Here is a 22500-nt window from a genome sequence, read left to right on the forward strand (position 1 = left end):
TTGGTATCGTAAGGATATATAATAATTGCTATGTTCTCACTGAAAATGAATCATTTCTCAACCAAATTGATTTCATCTGTGAGAGGTTTAAACACATGCCTGATTTTGATACAGCCCCTCTTGAAATCCTAAGCATGCAGTGAGCATCATAGTTTCACTCAAATTCATACAAATGTAACACACTCATATTGTTAGCACAAAACATTCATATGCCGATGCCATTAAGAAATCACTGCAAGTGCATCCTAGAACTCATAAGAGAAGCCATCAATGAAACTCAGCAAATACATCTACTCCATGTACCCCTTCATCAATATGTCACAAGCAACAAAACACCCCTGATCCTAACAAAAACAGGTCAACTTCCAGCAATCTTCTAGTAATTGGTGACTTTCTTGTTAGGCATGCTGATTCCATACTCACCAGGCTGAACAAGAACAGGGTTGCAGTTAGATGACACCTGGGACAAAGGATTGCTGATATATTAAGAAACTTGAAAACCCTTTCTTCCAGTAAATATACTTATGACATAATCATATTCCTTGCTAGAATGAATGAATGATCTGGCATGAAAACTCAAAAAAGACAAGCAAAAGGACTTGCTGGAACTTGCTACTCATCTTTCCATCAATTGTAAGACTCTGGCCTTGAATTATCTCTTCCTCTCATCAAAAATGATACCTAGAGTCAAAGAAAGGATAATTGGTTTCAAGAGCTGGCAAAGTGACAGGTGTGACTCCATTGGGGTCCAGTATTTGTTTCCCCTGGGACGAGGTGATCTATAGTCCTGCTTACTTTGTCAAGTATGATCTACACCTTCCCCTCAAAGACTTCTGCATACTGGCCAAAGTCTTTGCTAACCCCATGTGCCTTTCTAGGCAAAGTTCATCTAATAAACTTCCCAGTTTAACCAACAAATCAGATTGTAAACTAGACATCATCAAGATGGCCCATCTCAGTGTCAGGAGTTTTAATAACAAACTACTCAATCTAGAGGCACTTCTTCAGCTGGAATGAGTCCATGTTTGTGTTGTAACTTAACCATTTGTACAAAGCCAATGAAAGCTCCGTTTTTATGTCTGGATTTTGTGCCTTTAATAAGTTCAAAGATAAGTACTAGGCTAGCTGTTCTTGAAGGCCATTTTAACCCTGGCTAGTTTCCCTTTTTGTGCTCAAAATAATGTATCCCATTTGTTTTTAGATTAGCCTTACCCAACCCATGGTCAATAATTATATATCACTCCTAATGAGAATAACTGGGATCAAACAACAGATAATGTGAGCAACCCTCCCCTATGCAAGATATAAAGTGTTCTGGAGCTGCCTTTGTCCATTAGTAATACAGAGGACAGTCTTAGGATACATTTTCTGTTTCCCATCTGTTGATATAAGTTGTGCTTGAATATGGACAGAATGCACTTTGTTTTATGTGGATGGAGAGTCTGTTCCATAGCAGTGGTATCATCTGCAAGTCATACCTGTCCTTTCAAATAATCCTGTTGATGTTGCAGAAGAGATTTATATCCCTAGACTGAGTATTTCTGATGCTATTTAACTCAATGTGCAGTAAATCCATCAGTAATGGGATGCCTTGTATGCCAGACACAGGTCAACTCTTAGCAATCTGTAGGATACCAAGTATAGTGACAAGGCTTTGACATGCTTTTTAGGCCTTGTATCCTTTTGGTATGGTATTTCACAGCAAGAGGCTCTCCAGTTCGATTCTCAGCTGGAACACCTATTGTGCAAAGTCTGCATGTCTTCTCCATGGTCGATTGAACTTTAAAGACATGCAGGTAGGTGCATGCATGAGTGGTTGTGCCTTCTTTGAAGGTTGGGTGCCGGACTGGCAACTCAACACTGTAAAAATCCACTGCCAATCATTAGCAGACTGGTGATCCACTGTGGCGACCCCTAACTGGGAAAAGCCGAAAGACACAGCAATTTCTGTGGGTTTTCCAGTTGTTGTATGTGTCTGGAAAGATACATGCCAAAGGGAACATTAATTCAATGATTGGCCTGATGAGGGCTGCATAAAGGGAGACAATGACATCCCTAGATCTAGACACAATCCCTTTGTTTATAAGCTGTGCATGTTCTTACAACAATAGACACATGTTGGTCAAAAGTTAGGTCACTGTCCACATAAGTTCCCAAATCCTAAACAACTGGGTCAACTCTTAGGGGAGTATTGTCAATGTGGTAGTTCCCTGGGAAGATGACTTCTCAGAGGATACAATAATGCATTTTTGGCATTCATTTTCAGTCCATGAGTTTATCACCAGTTATTTATTTGTTACAAACCTTCCTGCAGGATTGCTGAGTCATTTAGGAATTCAAGGACTGCTCCAAGCTTCCCGCCATCTACAAACTTAGTCATTTAATGCCTTCAGGCTCCCCGGACATGGCACAAGGTCTCAGTTTTCATCAAGAATTCCATCCCTTCTGTGGAGATACCTACTGACCCTACCAATAAGCTCACTGAACCCCAGCTTACACTAGGTAAATTGGATCCTCAAGTTATAGCTTGTTCCATGTCCCCTCTCATGTGTCTACATGACCATTATAAGTTCCTAGCATTCCTCGAAAACATCTCAGTTGCAGATTGATCTCTAATCCTCCATGACTTCAACTACCCCTCCATCCATAGACTGAAATATTTATTCTTCTAGTATCAGTTATGTACAATGTTTCTTAGACTGGGTAAATGAGAATTCCCTGGATCAAACTGTCAGTAACCCCAACAGGGGCAGATATATTCTGGAACTAGTTATTCCAAATATAACTCAAACCTGCTCACTGCCCAAGGTTAATCTCTCAGCTGTTAAGCTTGATTGCTAACCGGTTACATTTGCCTTTAGAGCATTCTCTTCCATGGTTACTAACATCACCTGCTTTAGAGACTTCAAAAAAGCTAGCCTTTTGCAATTGTGTAGCAAATTTTTCCTGTATACCCAATATAGAACTGAGATATCAAGCCACATATGCCAAGGATCTTTAGTCTCATTTAGAAAAATGCATTGATAGGACTGTCCCCACCAGGACCAAATACATTGGCAAGTTAAATGACAAACCTGTCAGTGGTTAGTAGCTATAAGCAGACTTTACAATAGAAGGAAGAAACTGTTTAGATTACCTTGTAAGACAGAATTTAAAACACCTCACAAAGAAATGAAGGTAGCCGTTAAGACCAGGAAAGCCTCCCTTGGATGTAGGCTTGTTTCTGAGGTACCAGATAATAATAAGTCCTTCTTCAGCTATGTCAGAAAACTAAGAAATAATTTACATCACTACTCATAACTTATCAATAATGGCACCTCTTATTCAAATACTAAAGACATTGCCAGCATATTGGTTAATATATTTGCTGTAAATTTCTCCCTTGAAACTATCATACCCACTTCAAACATCCTTGGGTCACTCCCCCACAATATCTCCAAGGACTATATCCTTAAAGTTCTCTCCAACACTAAAAATACAGCATTCTGGGTTGTCTTATGAACAATGTGAAGCAGACCCTTGCTGATCCCCTCCTTAAGTTGTTCATCCTAAACTTTGCCACAAGCTATGTTCTTGATCAGTGACATTCTGAGGCTGTAGTGCCCCCCCATAAGGCTGACCTTTCCACTGACCTACACAGCTATAGACCCACTTGTCTTACTAGTCTTGTGTGCAAAGCCATGAAATACATCATCACTGACCTCATTATACAGGACATTAGGAATTTAATGAGGCTTGGCCTGCAACAATTTGGATATGTTTAGGGATGGTTCATAGGTTCATAGGTTAGTACTAGGCTATCGGCCCTAAGGCCTATGCAAGCCTAGCCATAACAATTCCCTGGAAATTTTTTCCCACAATATTTACTTCTCTGGGCCCCTGTCTAGCAGGGTGACTGACATGATCCCCGGGGTGAATTTCCTATCTCCCGTCCAATCATCAATGTTCCTTTTGAAGAGGGCCAATGAGGTGCTCTGCTTGACATGTATGGGCAGTCTATTCCAGAGTATGGGGAGTCTCTGGGTCAGGAACCTATCCCTCCAGCATGTTTTGTTCAATGTGATGATAAGGTTTAGATCCCTGGAGCATGTGGCTCTGAGGGATTGGGATTTCTTTAAGTGGAGCATGTCCAACAGCTCAGGGTTTGACATGGCCTTGTATGTTAAGCAGAGATCGCCTCTGAGTAGACAATATGCCACAGAGTATAGCTGGAGTTTTTTTAGACGGTCAGCATATGGCATCTGCTTTAGGTCTGTGATTCTTTTAGTGAGGTATTTCTGTGGCCTTTCCAGCTGTTGCAGATGTTTTGTGAGGTACATACCAAATGGAGCATTATACTCTATAATGGGTCTAATGAGGGATGAGTACAATGGGACAATGACCTCCTTTTTTCCAGATGAAAAGCCCTTAGTGATGAGGTGTGCCATGTAGAAGGATTTCCTGACTGTTGTGGCGATGTGGTTATCGAAAGTGAGACCACTGCCCACTTGTGTCCCTAAGTCTCTCATCACACTTTCGATGTTTAGTGTCCTGCCACCTATGTGGTAGTTTATGGGTACATGTTTTTTTTCCAAAGGGGATGACTATACATTTCTTGGCATTAAGCTTGAGCCTATGGCTCTGGCACCAGGCATCTGTTTCTGTAAGGCCCTTTTGTAGAATATCCACATCATTTTGGGATTCTGTAATGGCTCCCAGTTTGCAGTCATCTGCAAACTTTGTTAACCAGAGCCCCTTAGTGTTGGCCTGTACTTCAGAGAAGTAGATGCCAAACAAGAGTGGTCCCAGGACTGAACCCTGAGGTACTCCACTTGTCACTTGTCTGGAGCTGGATTTGGAATCGCTACTTTTACAGTCTGGGTTCTGTCAGTAAGCCAGTTGGCAACCCATCGAGTGACGTAGGGATTTATGCCCACCTTAGTAAGTTTATCTATGATTCCAGAGTGGGGGATGGTGTTGAAGGCCTTGGTGAGGTCCAGATAGGCTGTGTGGACCTCCTTACCCTCGTCCACAGGTCTGGAGACCAATTTGAAGAAGACAATCAGATTCAGGAGACAAGATCGACCCTTCACAAACCCAAACTGGGTGGGGTCCAGTGTCGGGAGGTTGCCAATGTCTTTGTTTATAAGTTCCAAGATAATGCGTTCCATGCCCTTGCAGATCAGGCTTGTCAGAATGATGGGACAGTAGTTCCCGGGATCCAAGGTGGATCCCCCCTTGTGGAGCGGGATAACTGTAGCTGTGCGCCACTCAGTGGGCATGAAGCCTGAGGTGAGGCTATGATTAAACATGACACTTAGGTGAGGTGCCAGTTCATTTTGTAGTTCATGTAGTACACAGCCCGGGATGTCATCTGGTCCCAGGATGCTGTATTCTTAGCTTTGGAGAGTGCAGTTTCTACCTGTGTGGCTGTGATTATCGGAATTTGGCAATCTTTTGGTATTGAGATGGGCCCTTTAGGGGGTGAGAGTGGAGTGAAGTTGGAACTAAATCGATCTGCCAGGATATTGGCAATATCCTTGGGATCAGTATATTTAATGCCACTCTGTTGTAGTTTAGAGCAGATCTGAGCATTGCCATTTATATTCTTGATATAACTATAGAATGCCTTGTGGTTGTCTTTGGAATCTTTGGCAATTTTATTTTCGTAACTAGCTTTTGAGGATTTTATGAGGGATCTCAGCTTCTTACTGAGGCTGGTGAGGGAGTTTTTTGCATCCTGGGATTTTCCTCTTTTCTGAAACAGTTTCTTCCTTCTGTTGTATAGTTTGTTTATAGCAGAGGACCACCAGATTGGCTTCCTTTTTTTGGAGAAGAGCATCTTGGTTCTATTTGGGATGGCACGATTCATTCATGAGTGGATGTGCTCGTACAGTGCCTTAGTGTAGGATTCTGCAGTCGAACTTCCAGATCCTGTCTGCGTGGGTGTTGTGAAGTTTGTCACTTCTGACTTCAGTAGCATGAAGTTGGCTTTGGAGAAGTTTTTTAAGGAGGTTTCCTTACTGGGGGGTGGGGGTGGGATGTGGATGTCAAGGGTGATTTGCTTGTGGTCAGACCTGACCAATGAGGGGGTGACCACTGGTGTGGAGCATCTATCTCCCATGTTGGTAATGACCAGGTCTAGGATACTGGAGCCCCTGGTGGGACAATGGATTAGTTGATCCAGGGCATTGGAATTTATGAATTCCAAGAACCGTTGGGAAAAGGAGTTGGTACCCGAGTAGTTTTCCCAATTAGTGGCAGTGTAGTTGAAATCACCTAGTATTAGGGTGTTTGCTTGTATCTTAATATTTTCCAGTATGTTTAGGAAGGTGTAGAGAGAATTTTGGGGTATGGTGGGGGATCTGTATAAAGCTACAATTTGGATTTCAGTCTTACCTAATGTTAGTTGCACCTGGAGAATTTCAGATGCATTGTGTTGGGCAACTAGCCTGGAGGTGTGAATATCCTTGGTGAATATGGACACTCCTCCACCTTTAGTGTTTCGGTCTTGGTTTTGTGGCCGAAAAGTGTGGTAAGAATTGTAGTCTGGTATTGCAGGGGTGCTCTCTGGAACCTTGAACCAGGTCTCAGTCACTGCACAGATATCGATGTTTTCCATTTTTAGAAGTGCCTCGAGAGAGTGCATTTTGAGGTTTAGACTTCTAGCATTGATTGGTTTTATCCTTTGAACCTTGCCTAAAAAAGAAACTATAGGGGAGGAAATAGCTTTAGCCAGTAACCTGAATCCCATGGGTGACAGTTGCAGACCATCTTTGGCAAAGCATCATGGTTTGTCGATCATGTCTTCCCAGGCAGACAAATACTGGATCCCCTTTGAATGACACCAGAAGCTTAGCCAATTGTTGAAGTCAATCATTTTGTCCTTATACTGTGGTATCATTCTGGGCAAAGGCAGGATGCTACTTAGGGCTAGGGTCATACCTGCCTGGGTCACATGATCCAAGAGCTCTTCCATGTCACTTTTCATGTATTCCAAGGAGGTACGTCTCAAGTCATTTACTCCAGCATGGACAATGACAGAGTCGTATTTGTACTTGTTGTGGAGTGACTTGAGTGCATGCGTTATGTGGCGGATCCTGTCCCCCGACAGGCAGCTGACTGTAATTTTCTCCTTGTTCAGCCTGGTGAGTGGGACATCAGTGTGCCTGACTATAGAGTCACCCATGACTAAAGTGTTGGGTACATTGTCTTTCCTTAGGGGCTGTTGTTGGGTGGCACACTGGTGTTGTGAGCTATGTGTCACTTTGGTTGTGACTGGTGTTTGTTTGCGTTTTTGGCTTCGGAGGTCCTTGTTGCTTGGGCAGGTTAATGTTAAGGGCCTCCGCATATGTGGGTTTAGTGTTGCTATGTGTGGGAGTTGATGGTGTGGGTTTTGAAGGGCTATGAGTTGCTAGAGGTGTAATGCAGGTGTTAGCCTTCCCCTCTTGACTGTCTAGCACAGTCTTGACCGGAGAGAGCTTTGCTTCCAGTTTGGCTATGTAAGTGCATCTCTCGCAGGCTGTAGTGTTGGGTGGTAGGAGGAGAAGATTGTCTGTGTACATGAGGCAGTTGCCGCATTGCTCCAGTATGCCCAGATTCACCAGGTGGACAGGAGAAACCTCCGGAAGCTGACCCTTGGACATGCCTGTTTAGGTGCTTTTTTGTAAGGTTTAAGAGCTGTTTTTCCTTACCTTTGCAAGGTTCTTTGCAGTTGTAGCCTGTTTAGTGCCTATGATTAATTTCTCCTTATTGACAAGGAGAGCTGGGTGCTCGTATCAAGTTCAGGCTTCATAGTGCTTTACAGCAGGTTCTAGAGCAAGTGCTAGTCACAGGGGTTCAGATTTTAGTGCTACTACTGATAAACCAGCTAGTTTTAAGGGAAAATTTGAAGAGCAGATTGTCTGGCACCTGGAATAGTTTAACTGTAGCCTCATAGTGCTGCACGATGTGAAAAATGTGCAAACATACGCATTTTTAAGCCAGAAAGTTGAAAGGTATAGAAATCAGCCCAAAAAGCTAATAAAATTACAATTTCAGAATTGGAAACCACTCCTCTAGTGTTAGATAGGCAGTACAATGCTCACCAGTCCCACTGGTAGGCAGTAGGACTTCCCTCTGCCACAGCAAGGTCTGTCTTTAATGTTCTGAACCTCTTTGAAAAGGTCACACAGGCTGTCAACAATGGTCACACTGTTCACACTGCTTACGTCTACTTAGTAAAAGTATTTTCCACTATACTGCATGATGGAATGGTAAACAAGCTAATATCATTAAGCACAGATCCTTATGCAGTCAGATGGCTCATGGACAGAATGTATGTTCTAACGGTTGAAGATGCCTCCTCAGTTAAGGAAAAGGTGACAAGTGGCATTCACCAGGGGTCAGTATTGAACACCCTCCTTTTGGAATTTATTTCTTTGATCTCATCATGCACAGCAAGGATTTCTGGCTGTCTAGGTTTGCAGATGGTTGTAGGCTGGGTGTAGTTGTCCTACCAACAAACAACACGTATTACCTTCAAGTGAAATTATCACACATTAACAAATGGTGAACTGAGAAAAGTGTCAAATTAAATGCTAGGAAATGCAGTATCATCTCCATTGAAAAATAACAGATTGCTGCTACCTATTGCATCAATGGCATCCCACATTCCAACAAGTCTGTCATCAGAGACTTGGACATTTGAGTAGATGGCTCCTTCTCCTTTGATCAGCATGTAGTGATCATAGTCAGGAAGTTCTTCTGTATATATTAATTAATTACCAAGGGCATCTCTTTTAATACCAATTTATTATTCGCATGTGTTCTGTCATGGTGAGATGCATTATAGAATATAATGCACTCTTTGATGTACATCTCACTTGGCATAACAAAAAATTCAAAAGACTGCAGAGATTCCTAACAGAAGTAATCTCAGACCTTAGAAATATTAGCTATCAGGAGAAACCGGAGACCCTCTCCTTGAACTTGGTGTCATATAGACTTTTGAGGGAAGACCTATGCCTTGCTTTCCATGCCCTCAGGGACCCTCTTTTTCTCAATGTGTCAGACTGCACAGCCTGCACTAGAACAAGAGATCTGAATCTACATCAGAGAATAAATGAAACTAGTTGGAGGGATAAGTTCATCAAACAGCACCTCCCCTTGCTCTGTAATAGACAACACTTGAATGCCAAGTTGTGTGATTGCTTCTTTGCCTTCAGACATAGCTTAGACAAATGGATAAGTGCCTCAAAATACACTCTGGGACGTACAGGCCTTTCCTTCACTGAAAAGGAGGTTGGTAGAGCCTGAAGATGCCTATTGACAACGCAAACATGGTCTCTGATCTAATATCTATGTATTTCTTATGATTTCCAATTGTACATGCATACATGCATACATGCATACATGCATCATATCACATTCATATACACATATACAGAAACAAACTCACAAATTTATAGTGGTTACTATGCTTCCCATTTGGAATTTTGCTGCAAGTTAGTGGGGGAAACACTAGGCCTTTTCAAGGAACACGCCTTTTCGTAACATCCCCCTTTGTCCATCAGGTAATAGAACTTGTATAATGTCCAAGCTTCTAGATGTTCAAAATGCAGCACAAATGATTTCACTACTTTATACCTTATGCATGCCTTTGTAATGTGGTCTTTGCCTCCATTACTACACCACGGCCAGGTGCCACTGTTTTGTGCTGTGGTGCTCCTACCTCTTCTTCCAAAGCAAGTTTGTTTTGTCTAAATGTGGTCTGCAAATGAATATTCCTCACATATATAATTGTTATATAAGAAATATATGAACACCTGCTTTTATTGTGTAATTGGAGATATGTGTACTGGAAGATGTAATGCATGGTGCTCATTCTTTTCAGATAAAATCCATGAGGAAATCGACAAGGTGATTGGAAAAGAGAAAAATATTAAGACTGAAGACAGAGTGAACTTACCCTTTACAGATGCAGTTATCCACGAAGTTCAGCGATATGCTGATATTATTCCCGGTGGAGTACCTCGAAAGATGATACGAGATGTGGATATTATGGGGTACTTCATTCCTAAGGTAAGCAATATTCATAAAGGAAATGTATGACCAATATATAAAGTTACTGCCCAATAACTAAGAAAGAACAATTTCTCTGTACGAGCTATTTTAACACACAGGTTTAATAAACTTTACAATATCAACCTGTGTTGTGCCAGATGGCACTCAGCCAGTTGTTCTCAGCCTGCATTGCCAGCCATATTTTTCAAAATGGGATGTTATGATGAGGATGTTTTGTTATAAAGGAGTGAGAGGGAAAGAAAGCTTTGCCCCAAATCAAAGGTAGCTTTGATCTTCACTGTTAAAAGCTAAACAGTCTACTCAGGTAGCATTCATATGGAATGTGTTCAGAATTACAAAATATAACTAGTCATCTGAGATCATTCACTAAATGAAAACTGATGGTATTTAAGCTTACTTTAGTGATTCCATGTAAGTCATGATGTTTGAATGAAAACTTGGCCAGTGGGTATAATTTCCATGTCCAGCTCCTTAAGACATACTATAGGGATAACAACAGCACACTAACGATGTTATTGTTATACTGTAGAGCACATACTATGGTGGTAACAACAGAATGGCACACTAACAATGTTATTGTATACTGTAGAACACATACTATAGTGGTAACAGCAGAATGGTACACTAACAATGCTATTGTTATACTGGAGAACATTAACCTTTGAACCAGTCATGTGGAATCCATAGGCAGATGAGTTCTTCTAATGACAGCAGTATGTATTCTGATACCTCTAAGACATCTTTTAGAACAAACTACCTTTTCCCTCACATCTGTTCTGGCATTCCTCAGTCATGTCTTCTTTCTAGCTCTCATAAGATTTATTTCCATTTACAAATAGTCATTTTCAAAGTATGTATGATATAGTGTATTTGAATGCCTTAGAAAGTCCATTTCTCTAGTTGGTTACATGAGTTATTTTACTGGTGGTAAAATATAATTACTAGTGCAAAAGGAACTGCACCATCTTGACACCATTAAGAGTCTAGCAGCAGGTTTGTGAAGCTACAGATTATAAAAAAATCTTCCATTTTTCAGACTACAAGATTGTTTTTTTTTAAATTATAGTTTCAAAGGTATTTATTAGATATGCAACCCAGGGTAGCACTGAGCACAGTTTCCAGTTTACCACAGAGCAGTGTCTGGTTAAGTGACTTGCTCAGAATCACACAGTAGGCTAAAGGAGGTAGAGGGTATCAAACCCTGGACTACAGAAACTAGCTTGTTAACAGCTTATAGTCATAATCATAGGAATTACAGGAATTATAAGAACCATAGGAAATACAAGGCAATCGAGTCTTGAGACCATTTACACCATACCAGTACCCACCCTTAGAGTGCACTTCCATTTTCAGTGAGGGTTAGGCCAGTCAAGTCAAAGGTGAGTATATGACTACCCATCCACTCATTCAAACACCAGTTGAAGGAAGATAGTGTATCACACTGCTTGATTTGCAGTGTGAGTCTATTCCGGACATGGGGAAGGCACTGTGAATTGAACCTATCTCTGCACCATGTTTTATTTATTTGCTGATGAAAGTTTATATCCCTGATTCTGATATTTGTTGGACTATTTGGTTTGTAGAGGTAAACGAGATCTAGGACCCCAGTTTGAGTCAATAATGTTACAGAAAGTAAGGCATAGATTTCCCCTCAGGAGTCTATAAGACACTAAATAAATGGATAGGGCATTCAACCTTTTCTGGTAACTTAGGAACTTCAAACCAGTGATCTTCTTAGTTAGGACCCCTTGGTATTTTTTAGCTTGATATGTCTAGTGAGTGACACCCAAAGGGACGATTGTATTCAGTAACTGGCCTGATCAAATCTGACTATTAGGGGACAATGACCTCTTTATATAAACACTCCTTCAGCATTTAGCTGCAGTAATTAAAAGTATCATCTCACTGCTATCATTGTTTGATAATCAAAGGAGATGGAACTGTCAGCCTACATTTCTGGTCTTTAACAACATTCTCATTTTGGATTGGGGTGTAGTTTATGTTGCATGTTGGGGGAAGGGGTTGTTTACCATATGTGATAATATTGCACTTTTTCGGATTTAATGTGAGCCCATTTATAGTACACCAAGTATTTATGAGTGCAAATTCTTACTGAAGGGCTTGGGCATTAGAGAGTTTGACAATTACCCCTAGTTTACAGTAATATGCAAGCTTAGATAGAGGTCTTGGCTCCTGGTCCATGATTTTATAATAACTATTTGTGAGAAAAAAAAAAGAGTTATAGTCTGGAGTTTAGTAAAGTAAATGCTTAACAAAAGAGGTCATAGCACATAGCCCTGCAGGACATACCTATTCAATTTCATAACCACCAACGAGGCACCTCCTACCTGCACTGTGTAGGTTCTATCTTTTATCCAATTTGCTAGCCCTCTTACTACATGGGGATCTATTTGTAATGCATTCAGATTACTAACTATGCTAGGATGAGGGATGGTGTTAAACACCTTGACAAGGTCAAGGTCCACTGTGTGGACAGCATTACCATTGTCAACAGCCTGTTTTATCCTTCTGAAGAAGTTAATCAGGTTCATTGCACATGATCTGCATCTGACAAACCCTAATTGTTGTGGATTTAGCTTGATGAGATTGTCAATATCATAATTTACCAGATCAGTTATAATATGTTATATGGATTTGCAAATAAGACTTAGGTTGATGGACCTATAATTCCTGGAGTCAGTGGTATAGTTTAAGGTGTGAATCTGCCAGGGTTTCTTTAGTACTGTTTATTAAACAGCCAGGAATGTTGTCATATCACATGGAGGAAGTATTTTTAGTGTTGGAGAGTACCTAAAGTACACATTTTAATGATGCTGGAGAATCTGAGAGATTCAGGTATAAGCAGGGTTTGGATAGTCATATTCTGGGTAAAATTCACACTGAATTTGTTTGCTAGTATACAGGCAATGTCTACTGGATCCGAGAAGGTGGTGTCATTTTCAACAAATTCAAAGCACTGCTGGCTATCATTTCTTAGTTTCCTAAGAAAGCTATAGAAGGATTTGTTGTTGTCCTTAGCTTCAGATGCTAATCTAAGAACACAGGCTGCTTTAGTATGCCTAATAGTGTTTATCAAGTGTTCATTTTCTTATTCTTGATATGAGGTCCTTTTGATCTACTGTATACTTTTAGACGTTTTTGTTTTTTGTAGAGTTTATTTATGTTAGTGGATCACCATAATGGTCTGATTTTAAATTTCCCATTATATTCAGATCTGATTGGAACTGCCAGTTTTATACTTTTATCTAAGTGGGCATAGGATTCCTTTGTGAAGCTACCTGCTGTAGCAATATCTGTACTGATGCTACTATAAATGAACTGTGAAATTTCATCACAGAATCTGATGAGATTAGTATGCTTAACATCTTTGAATTCTGAGATATTGGTTTCAGTGTATTTACAGATTTGAAAGGCAGAGGCAACTAGTTTATGATCTTACTTAACCAGAAAAGGATGTAGATCAGTGTACATATCTCTTTAAGAAATGTCCTGTGGGCATGTACTAAGTGTATTGATTACTGAGCATGTGCAGGGACAGAGTGCCATTTTGTAGTTAGCTGTTGAGATGTGAGCATGCATGTGTGTACGCTCTATCTGTTAATCAGTTTGATTATGTTTATTGATGCTGCTATCCATCCTGATGTGTTTCAATGTAAAAACGCATCTTAAACGAACTACCCCAGCTTGCTTGTCTTCTAAGTGTACAGGGATGAGCGACATGGTGTCAGAAGTGGCATATCTAATGGCTAGAAAGAACTCCAGTTTTTCTACTTTGACTTTGAGAGGTATATACAGAAATGGACCATACCTTGCTGCATGCATAATTCAGAAAAAAACAGGTCAGAAACAAATTTATAATGTTAAACTTGCTCAAGCTATTTCATATTTGCAAAATATGAAATGAAGCATGTACTTTTTCATATTAACTGAGGCTATCAGATTTATCAGAAGTACATGAAGTGTTTGCATGTTTGTGCAGTATTACAGTAAAGTTATTTTGCAAATACAGCCATTTCAGAGTATATTTCGCAAAGTACAGTGTTTCAAAGAGTTTATTGTGCATTTGTGTGTTACTGCAAGCTGCAGAGAGAACGCGTTCATACATAATTACAAAGGCCGTACTTTCAGTTTGTTTGTGCATACTTGGCATGGCTGAAAGATTTCAAAAGCCAGGTACACTAGTGTTTGACAATAATATTGCTGAGAACTGGAGAGAGTTTGAGCAAGAGTACATTTTCTTACTAGCTGCATTTTCTGATAAAGATAACTGTACAAAGGCATTTATTCTGCTTAATTTAGCTGGGTCAGGAAGCCATAAAAAGGGAAGGTTCATTTGTGTATGCATCTACTATTTGTGTTGGAGAGGGGGAAGCCATCATATTGTTGTACAGACTGAGTCAAGGGCAGACCCTGAGTGTTTAAAATACAAATTTAGAGAAATGTGTATCCCCCAGACCAATGTTACAATAGAAAGACACCTATTTTGCACAAGGGATCAAAAGCCTGGTGAAAGTTTTGCAGCATATATATATAACTGACCTGAGAAATAAAGCTAAAATGTGCATATTTCATGACTTAAGAGATGAGTTGATAAAAGACAGACTAGTGTGTAGTATTAGAGATGATGCCATGAGAAAGATTTTGCTTTGTGACAGTGATTTAACTTTGAATAATGAGCTCACAGAAAAGCACACAGATATGCTTGCAAATGAGGCTAGCCTTAGGTGCCTTATGTGGTCAAGAGGCACATCCAGTCATTATTAGGCCTCAGAGACAGTTTGAAAATGGGACTGCTTTCATTTAATAAGGATGTTCACCATATTAACTTAAAAGACCACTACTCTAAATTTGCCTAATCTTATTTTTTCTGGTCTATATTATGTTATCGAAAAGTGTGTTTGCCAAACTGCATCTACATCGGAAATGCAGTTCAGCGATCTGTTGATGGTGAGATCACAGTGCAGTGAAGATTGAAAATTTGTCCTTTCCTTACTGTAGTGCAATCTCTGAGTTGATATATATAATTAGGGTGGGTGCCCCTCCCACAAGAACGAATTAGCTGAACTGCATTTCCGATGTAGATGCAGTTCGATTAATTCACTTTTTGGTTACATAATATAGACCTTTTTTTCTACCTATGTTGATCTTTTTGAAGAAACTCGGCAAGCTTCCAGTGGTCAGGCCAAAAAAGTTCCAATAGCTATACAGACTAGAATTAAAGCCGAACTAGATAAAATGGTGCAACAAGGTGTGATTTGTCCAGTTACAACTCCAGCTGAGTGGGTATCTTCCATGGTGGTAGCTCATACGAAAAGCTCAGATGACATCAGAATATGTATTGACCGACGAGATTTTAACAAGGCACTGAAAGGACCTCATCATCCAATGTGCACAGTCAAATAAAGTTGTAGCCTTGATGCCAAATGCCACTGTTTTTTCTGTCTTAGATGCAAAGAGTTCATTTTGGCAAATTCAGCTTGACAAGAAATCCTCATTGTTCACTACTTTCAGTACTCCATTTGGCAGGCAAAGATTTCTGAGAATGCCATTTGGGATAAATTCTGCAAGTGAAATCCTTCAACGTGAAATGGAACAAATATTTTATGGGTATCTTTGTACTATTATAGTAGACGATATACTGGTAGGAGGTAATAATGAAACTGAGCATGACAGAAACCTCAGAAAAGTCCTGGACAGGGCACGTCAAGTGAATCTTCAGCTCATTCTACAGAAATGCAAATTCAGGCTATGAGAAGTCACTTACATTGGTCATTTATTCACCAGTTCAGGCATATGACCAGACCCTTCTAAGCAAACAGCCATTCTTGAGATGCCAGCTCCAGACAATGTTCAAGCCCTGCAACATTTTCTTGGCTTGGTTAACTACCTAGGCAAGTTCATTCCAGACTTGAATCAAATATCAGCACCACTCAGAGAGCTGACACATAAAGATGTATCCTGGTCTTGGTTAGTGCAACACCAAAGGGCATTTGATGTCCTGAAACAGAATTGCCAGTCCACTTATTCTGAGTTACTATGATGTACATAAGCCAGATACTCTTTCATATGATGCTTCGAAATTTGGTCTTGGTGCAGACATTCTACAAGATGGTCAACCTGTTGCATATGCACCAAGAACTCTTACACAAGCTGTGATGCAGTATGCTCAGATAAAGAGCTTTTGGCAATTGTGTTTGCATGTTCCAAGTTCCCTGATTATGTGTATGGTAGACTTACCCAGAGTGAGACAGATTATCAACCTCTAGTCACTATTCTGAGAAAACTAATGTACACAGCCCCAGCCAGACTGAAACACATGATACTGAGATTGCAGAAGTATCATTTCAATCTTGTCTACAAGAACGGTAAACTTCTTTATCTTGCTGATATGTTATCTAGATCACCCAGAAGTACCACTGATCAGCATGACAATGAGATATTTGATTTTAAAGTCATGGAAGGGAGAAACTTTGCTTTTATACATCTTGATGAGTTGATAGATCACACAGCTGCAAATCCAGTTTTACAGAAGCTCAACCACTTTCTCAAAGAAGGATGGCCATCAAAGCAATCTAGTTTACCTCCAGAAGTGCATTTTCCATACAGAGATGAGATTTTGTCTGACAATGGTATCATTATGAAAGGTCAGAAAGTAATTGTTCCAAAGTCCTTGCAACAACAGTCCATTACTATCTTACATCAGGCTCACCCAGGAGCAGCTTCGACCAAAAGAAGTTAGAGAACTAGTATTTTTGCTTTCTATGTCACAATATAGTGACAGAGTACCTTCATCTTGTTCAGTATGTAATAGTACAAAGCCACATCAGCAGAAGGAACCACTTCAGCTGAACCATATTCTGGAACTACCTTGGTCAACAGTAGCCACAGACATTTTTGAGTGGAATGATCAGCATTACATGGTGTTAGTAGATTCTTACTCCAATTGGTATGAGATTGATCTACTTCCCAATGTGTCATCTAGTACTGTCATTGCTAAGATGAAATGTCATTTTGCAGTGCATGGTAGACTGCATAAAGTTATTTCTGAAAATTGCACAGTTTACAATCTAACAGTTCAAAAGACTTGCCAAAGAGTTGGACTTTACTCATGTCAAGAGTAGCCCAGACTATCTGCAGTCAAATGATTTGGCAGAACTGCACATTCTAATTCAAAGTGCAATGCAGTTACTAGAGAAGTCAAAATGAGACAAAAGTGGTATCTTACTGAATCTCAGAAATATTCCTTGTGCTAAACATCTTGGTTCACCTGCTCAGAGATGTCTGTCAAGACAAACCAGAACCACATTACCAATCAGTAGTTAATTGCTCGTTCCTTGTGTCAAGAACAGCAGGGCAGTGAAAGCCAGTCTGTTGAAGAAACACCTAACCCAGAAGTCCTGTTACAATAAGGCCAGCAAACCGCTCAGTCCATTACGAGAGGGAGAAGTAGTAAGGATGCAAACGTCCAAAGGTTATGACTGGATTGGAGTCATGAAGAACATTTGTCCAGAGCTGAGATCGTACATTGTGGAATCACAAGGGGTAGTTTTTAGACAGAATTGGAAGCATTTGATACCGGTGTCTGAGCCTATACCACAGCACATAGCCTGTGAGAAAGACTCTGTCTCAGAGTGAGTTGTCTGGTGTTCTAGTTCAAGAAGAAGTTCCAGAGAACATTCCCATTCTTGTGATGAATCCTGAAGTTTCTGAGATGAGCTGTTCACTGAAATCTGTCCCCTGTTGCAAGTCCACTCCTGATGGTTATGTCATAAGATCTGGTTGAATCTTCAGACCATGTTCCAGATATATAGCAACTTGGACACGAACAATATGAACAACCTTAGCATTGTGTTTATTTCTCTGATTGTCTATATTGATTCATGCCTAACTATAATCTTATTTTGATAAAGGGTAATCTTTTCTTTAAGAGGGAGAATGTAGATCAGTGTACATATCTGTTTAAGAAACCTCCTATGTGCATGTACTAAGTGTATTGATTACTAAGCACGTGCAGGGACAGAGTGCCATTTTGTAGTTAGCTGTTGAGATGTGAGCATGCATGTGTGTAGCTCTATCTGTTAATCAGTTTGATTATGTTTATTGATGCTGGTATCCATCCTGATGTGTTTCAATGTAATAAAGCATCTTAAATCAACTACCTTGCCTTGCTTGTCTTCTACGTGTACAGGGACGAGCAACAAAGGAGAAACTATGGGAGTAGTACATTAAGAAGCTATATTCAGAAGAACCAGGTGAATAAATATTATGTCCTCTTGTGGATTTAGTAACAATCTTGACAAGGAGTTTTTGTTTATTCAGTTTGAGAACTTTAGTTCATATCCTACATTGGAGGAATAGGTGCTTCATTTTAATGAGGGGTAGTTAAAAATCTCCAAAAATAATGGCACTCTTTTTTATAGCAAGTTCATCAAATACAGTTAGGAAACTTATATAATTTTCAGGGGACACAGAGGGTACCCTATATCAGGCTATAAATTGATAGTCAGTCCTGTTCAGTATGATTTGGAACTCAATGAGTTTGATTTGCTGGTCTCGGCGAATCTGTCTAGAGATTATATGGTCCCTAAAAAATATGGAGATGGCACCACAGTTGCCATCAGTTCTGTTTGGATGGATCAGTTTATGACCATTTAAACCAAGCTGCAATAATTGCACAGATATGATATGTTCCAACTGCAGGAGAGCCTCAAGAACAGGTAGTTGGCTGCTGAGAATTTTGACAGTGAGCAATGTCACCTCAAAGTGATTCTATTTTGGATTTGATATGTTAGTTACAGTACATTGGGATGTCTATTAGCTGGTTTTTCCCTAAAAAAGGCACTATTTGGAGCATCAAATGATTTAGTCTTGAAACAAGAGCTGCAGGCCATCCTTTGCAAACCAAGTAGGATTGTTGAGCATTTTGTCATATACTGCCACATACTGAATCTCCTTGGAATTATACCAACTATTTAGTTAAGTGGTGAAGCCAATTATCTTATCTTTGTATCTGGGTATCATTCTTGGAGAAGGAAGGACTCCACTCAGGGTCAGAGTCTTGCCTGTGTTTTTGGCATATATTGAGAGGTCTGACATGCCTCTCTGCATGTCTTTCAGGGTTTTGCATCCCAGGTCATTCTCTGCTATCTAGAGCACCGCCATCTTATAGTCATATTTGTTAAGAGAAGGGGTCTAAAGGGCCCTTGAGATATCAGAGACCCTGGAGCCTGAAAGACAACTTACCATCATCTCAATGTATAAAGTACTTTAACTATTTTTTTTACACTTTAACAAAGTTAAAACAAAGCTAAAATACTGAGGCAATCAAATATTTTACTATCACATTATTAGTGACATGAACAATATGGTACTACATGTACTAACAGTATGACAACAGTTAAAGCAAAACACAATGGAACTAAAGAAAAAATGTAATTTATTGTGTGTGTATTACAAGCTAAGATAATGCATCAGAATCATTCTAGGTATTTCTTATTATAGTTTAATATATTTTTCATTAAAAATGACCATTGTGGAGCCTTCCAGAAACTATTTCAAGTCCCCTTTACACAAATCATGCTAGACATAAAAGAATGAGGTATTTGTAACTCTCATGTAAACAGAATAGCAGGGTGTGACTCGAAGGCATCTTACACAGCTTCTGGAGCCTCAGCCTGACTACTTTTCACTTTTGCTTAATTTGCTGATCTGCATTCTATTCACAGTAGTTGTAAATCTTCAGGAATTGCTAACTGCAGTTTTCTCATGGATGCCCATTTGTAATCCTTCAATGACTTACACATCTTCCCCCACACTCTTCCTAAGTTGTCAGAGATGTCGCTAAAATACTATAGCTTTTATTCAACAGCTCTTACTTCAAAGAACAGACATTCAAACTACTTCTACAATTCAGTTTCGTCAAAAGTATTTTATAATTTCTCTCATTTCTGCCTTTACAGTACAACACAATGCAGAAGGTACAGCAATTTGCTCTTTAACTTGTGCTGTCATGAGATTGTTCTTTTTACTGAGGCACAACTGTCTTCATGTAACCCGTTCCTCACTTCAGCTAGTGTATTGTTAACCCTTAATTTGTTACAGCATAGAATATTAATACTTCATCTACACTATAATCCTTGAGTATGAAAAATTAGTATTTGCTGTGCTGTGCATACGTCTAAAACACTGCTGCCTGTACAAATGTTGCACTAACAAAAAAGTATACCCAAAAAATGTCATGCAAAGAAATTTGGTCAGCTGTGTACTCCAATGCAGTGCACTATATTTCCAGCCTCTGTTGTATTGCTGCCTTCTTGATTTCTTACATTGTAGCATGCTAACACTTCATCAAAACCATAATCTTACATAACAAATAAGAAGTGATTTTTTGTGCTGTGCATAAAACTAAAAGACCACTGTTTCCAAAAATGCTACACTTACAGAAAAGAATATCTCCAGCAAATATATCACTGTTCAAAAACATATCACCTATATGTACTAATTCTGTTTCTCTTATTCCCTTTAGAAAGGCTGTGAATAAAAGTTCTACAACATTCTCAACATTTTTATCAAAGATGTTGAAATCAGTAAAACTCAGCACTGCCTATGTAAGATTATATGAAGTACACAGTAGAAAACTATGCATTTATCAATGTCTATGATACATTATACAAAGAAATGTATTTATTGTTATTTATTTATTTATTTATTTTATATTTGTTTACCGGGTTTGTCCAACTGGGCTACAATTGCCCGTTTTCAGCGGAGGCCTAAGGAGAAAAGCTCTAACAGAAAAATAGAAATTTTACATATTGAATACATATAGAATACATTCATCAGTACCACAGATTACTACATTACAGTGCCACACATTACATTCATCAGTACCACATATTACTGCATTACAGAGTCATACATTACACTGTGGCAAGTGAAATACATATAGAAATGCATTCATCAGAGGGATACATTAATAATTACATATTAGATACATAATAGTGCAATAGTTACATAGCTGAAATATTTTACTAGTTATGTTTGCACAGTGATGTAGCAAGAGGAGAAGATAAAGTAGTAAGTTTGTTTATTGAAGGGAAGGAAGAGAGAAATGAAGTAGAAGGTTATAGGGGAGTGTTTACGGGGGATAATTACATTGGCAGGTCCATTTTTCATGAAAGTATTTTTTTTGTAGCGGTTTTGAATTGATTGGGATGTTAAAGGGATTTTATATCTAGTGGTAGGCTATTCCAGGCCTTGGAAAGGTTAAAGCTATAGACTAGATGACCCATTTTGGTCCTTGGTTTCTAGATTTTTAGTAGGCCTTGTTCAGAACTGTAGAGTATTCTAGTGGGTAGGTAATGAGATATTAAAGATGAGATAGTTGGACAGAAAGAGGGTTTGTAGAGAATGGAGTGAATAATCTGAAACTGATTATACTGAAGCAGGTTAGATAATTCTAGCCAATTTAGTTCTTTTACTGAGAGACAGTGATGGCACTTGTAAGTATTTTGGGCAGCAAATCTGGCAATCCTGTTATAAGTTGTTTATAACTTGTTTAGTAGTCCAGTATTGAGGCTGGTGAGAATTTGGGCTCTATAGAGTAAAGTGGGTAAGAGGTAGGCATTTGAAAGGGTTAGTTTTGCTGTTTTGGTAAGATATTTTTTGTTTCTATAGAGGAGACCTAGCTTGAGATGTGTTTTTCAGATACAATTATTGACGTGTAAATCAAAGGTTAGTCTATCATCAATAGTAACACCTAAGAGTTTTGTACTGGTGTCCAGCTGTATTTGAGTATTATTTTGTGACAATAAAGAGAAGCAAGACTTTATGTGGTTATGTTTTTTAGGGAGAAAGAGTAGTAATTTGGTTTTCTTTGGATTAAAGATAAGTTGGTTTTCAGATAGCCAGTTTTCTACAGAGTTAAAAGAGGACTCTGTGTGTGATTTTAGTTGAGTTGGTAATTCGGCAACAGTGATAAGTGTAGAATCATCTGCATATTGTATCAGTGAGGATCCAGGACAGGAAGAGTAGAGAAGGTTGGTAAAGATGTTAAAAAAAGGGGCCCAAGGATGGAGCCTTGTGGAACACCCATTTTAACAGGAAGAAGAGGGGAGAAAGCTGAGAGACATTTGACTGAGTGGAGTCTATCACAGAGATAGCTGTTAAACCAAGATATGGTGGATGGAGAGAAGTGTAAATTTGATAGTTTAAGGAGAAGACGTTTATGAGAGTCTGTATCAAAGGCTTTAGAGATGTCAATGAAGAGACAGGAAATAAGTTTGTTACTGTCTCTAGCTAGTGATACAGAGTTTAGGAAAGACAGGAGAGCTGTAGTAGTGCTGTGCATGGGACGAAAGCCACGTTAGGTAGGTGTGAGTAGATTTTCTTGCAGAAGGTAGTGTAAGACTTGATTGTGTATACATTTTTTTCCAGAAT

The 22500-nt window shown here is 39.4% G+C and overlaps 1 protein-coding gene across 1 annotated transcript in view; it reads left to right on the forward strand.

The window, feature by feature from the left end:
- The window catches only part of LOC122801321 (cytochrome P450 2D4-like), a 719831-nt gene that overhangs the window by 491365 nt on the left and 205966 nt on the right, over positions 1 to 22500 (forward strand). Inside the window, exon 7 of the mRNA XM_044070893.1 lies at positions 9854 to 10041. Within this exon, the coding sequence (XP_043926828.1) occupies positions 9854 to 10041 (188 nt within the window). The remainder of the gene's footprint in view (positions 1 to 9853; positions 10042 to 22500) is intronic.

This window comes from Protopterus annectens, chromosome 1.part0 (assembly GCF_019279795.1).
Source record: "Protopterus annectens isolate FY-2018-M chromosome 1.part0, PAN1.0, whole genome shotgun sequence".
Taxonomy (NCBI): Eukaryota; Metazoa; Chordata; order Ceratodontiformes; family Protopteridae; genus Protopterus; species Protopterus annectens.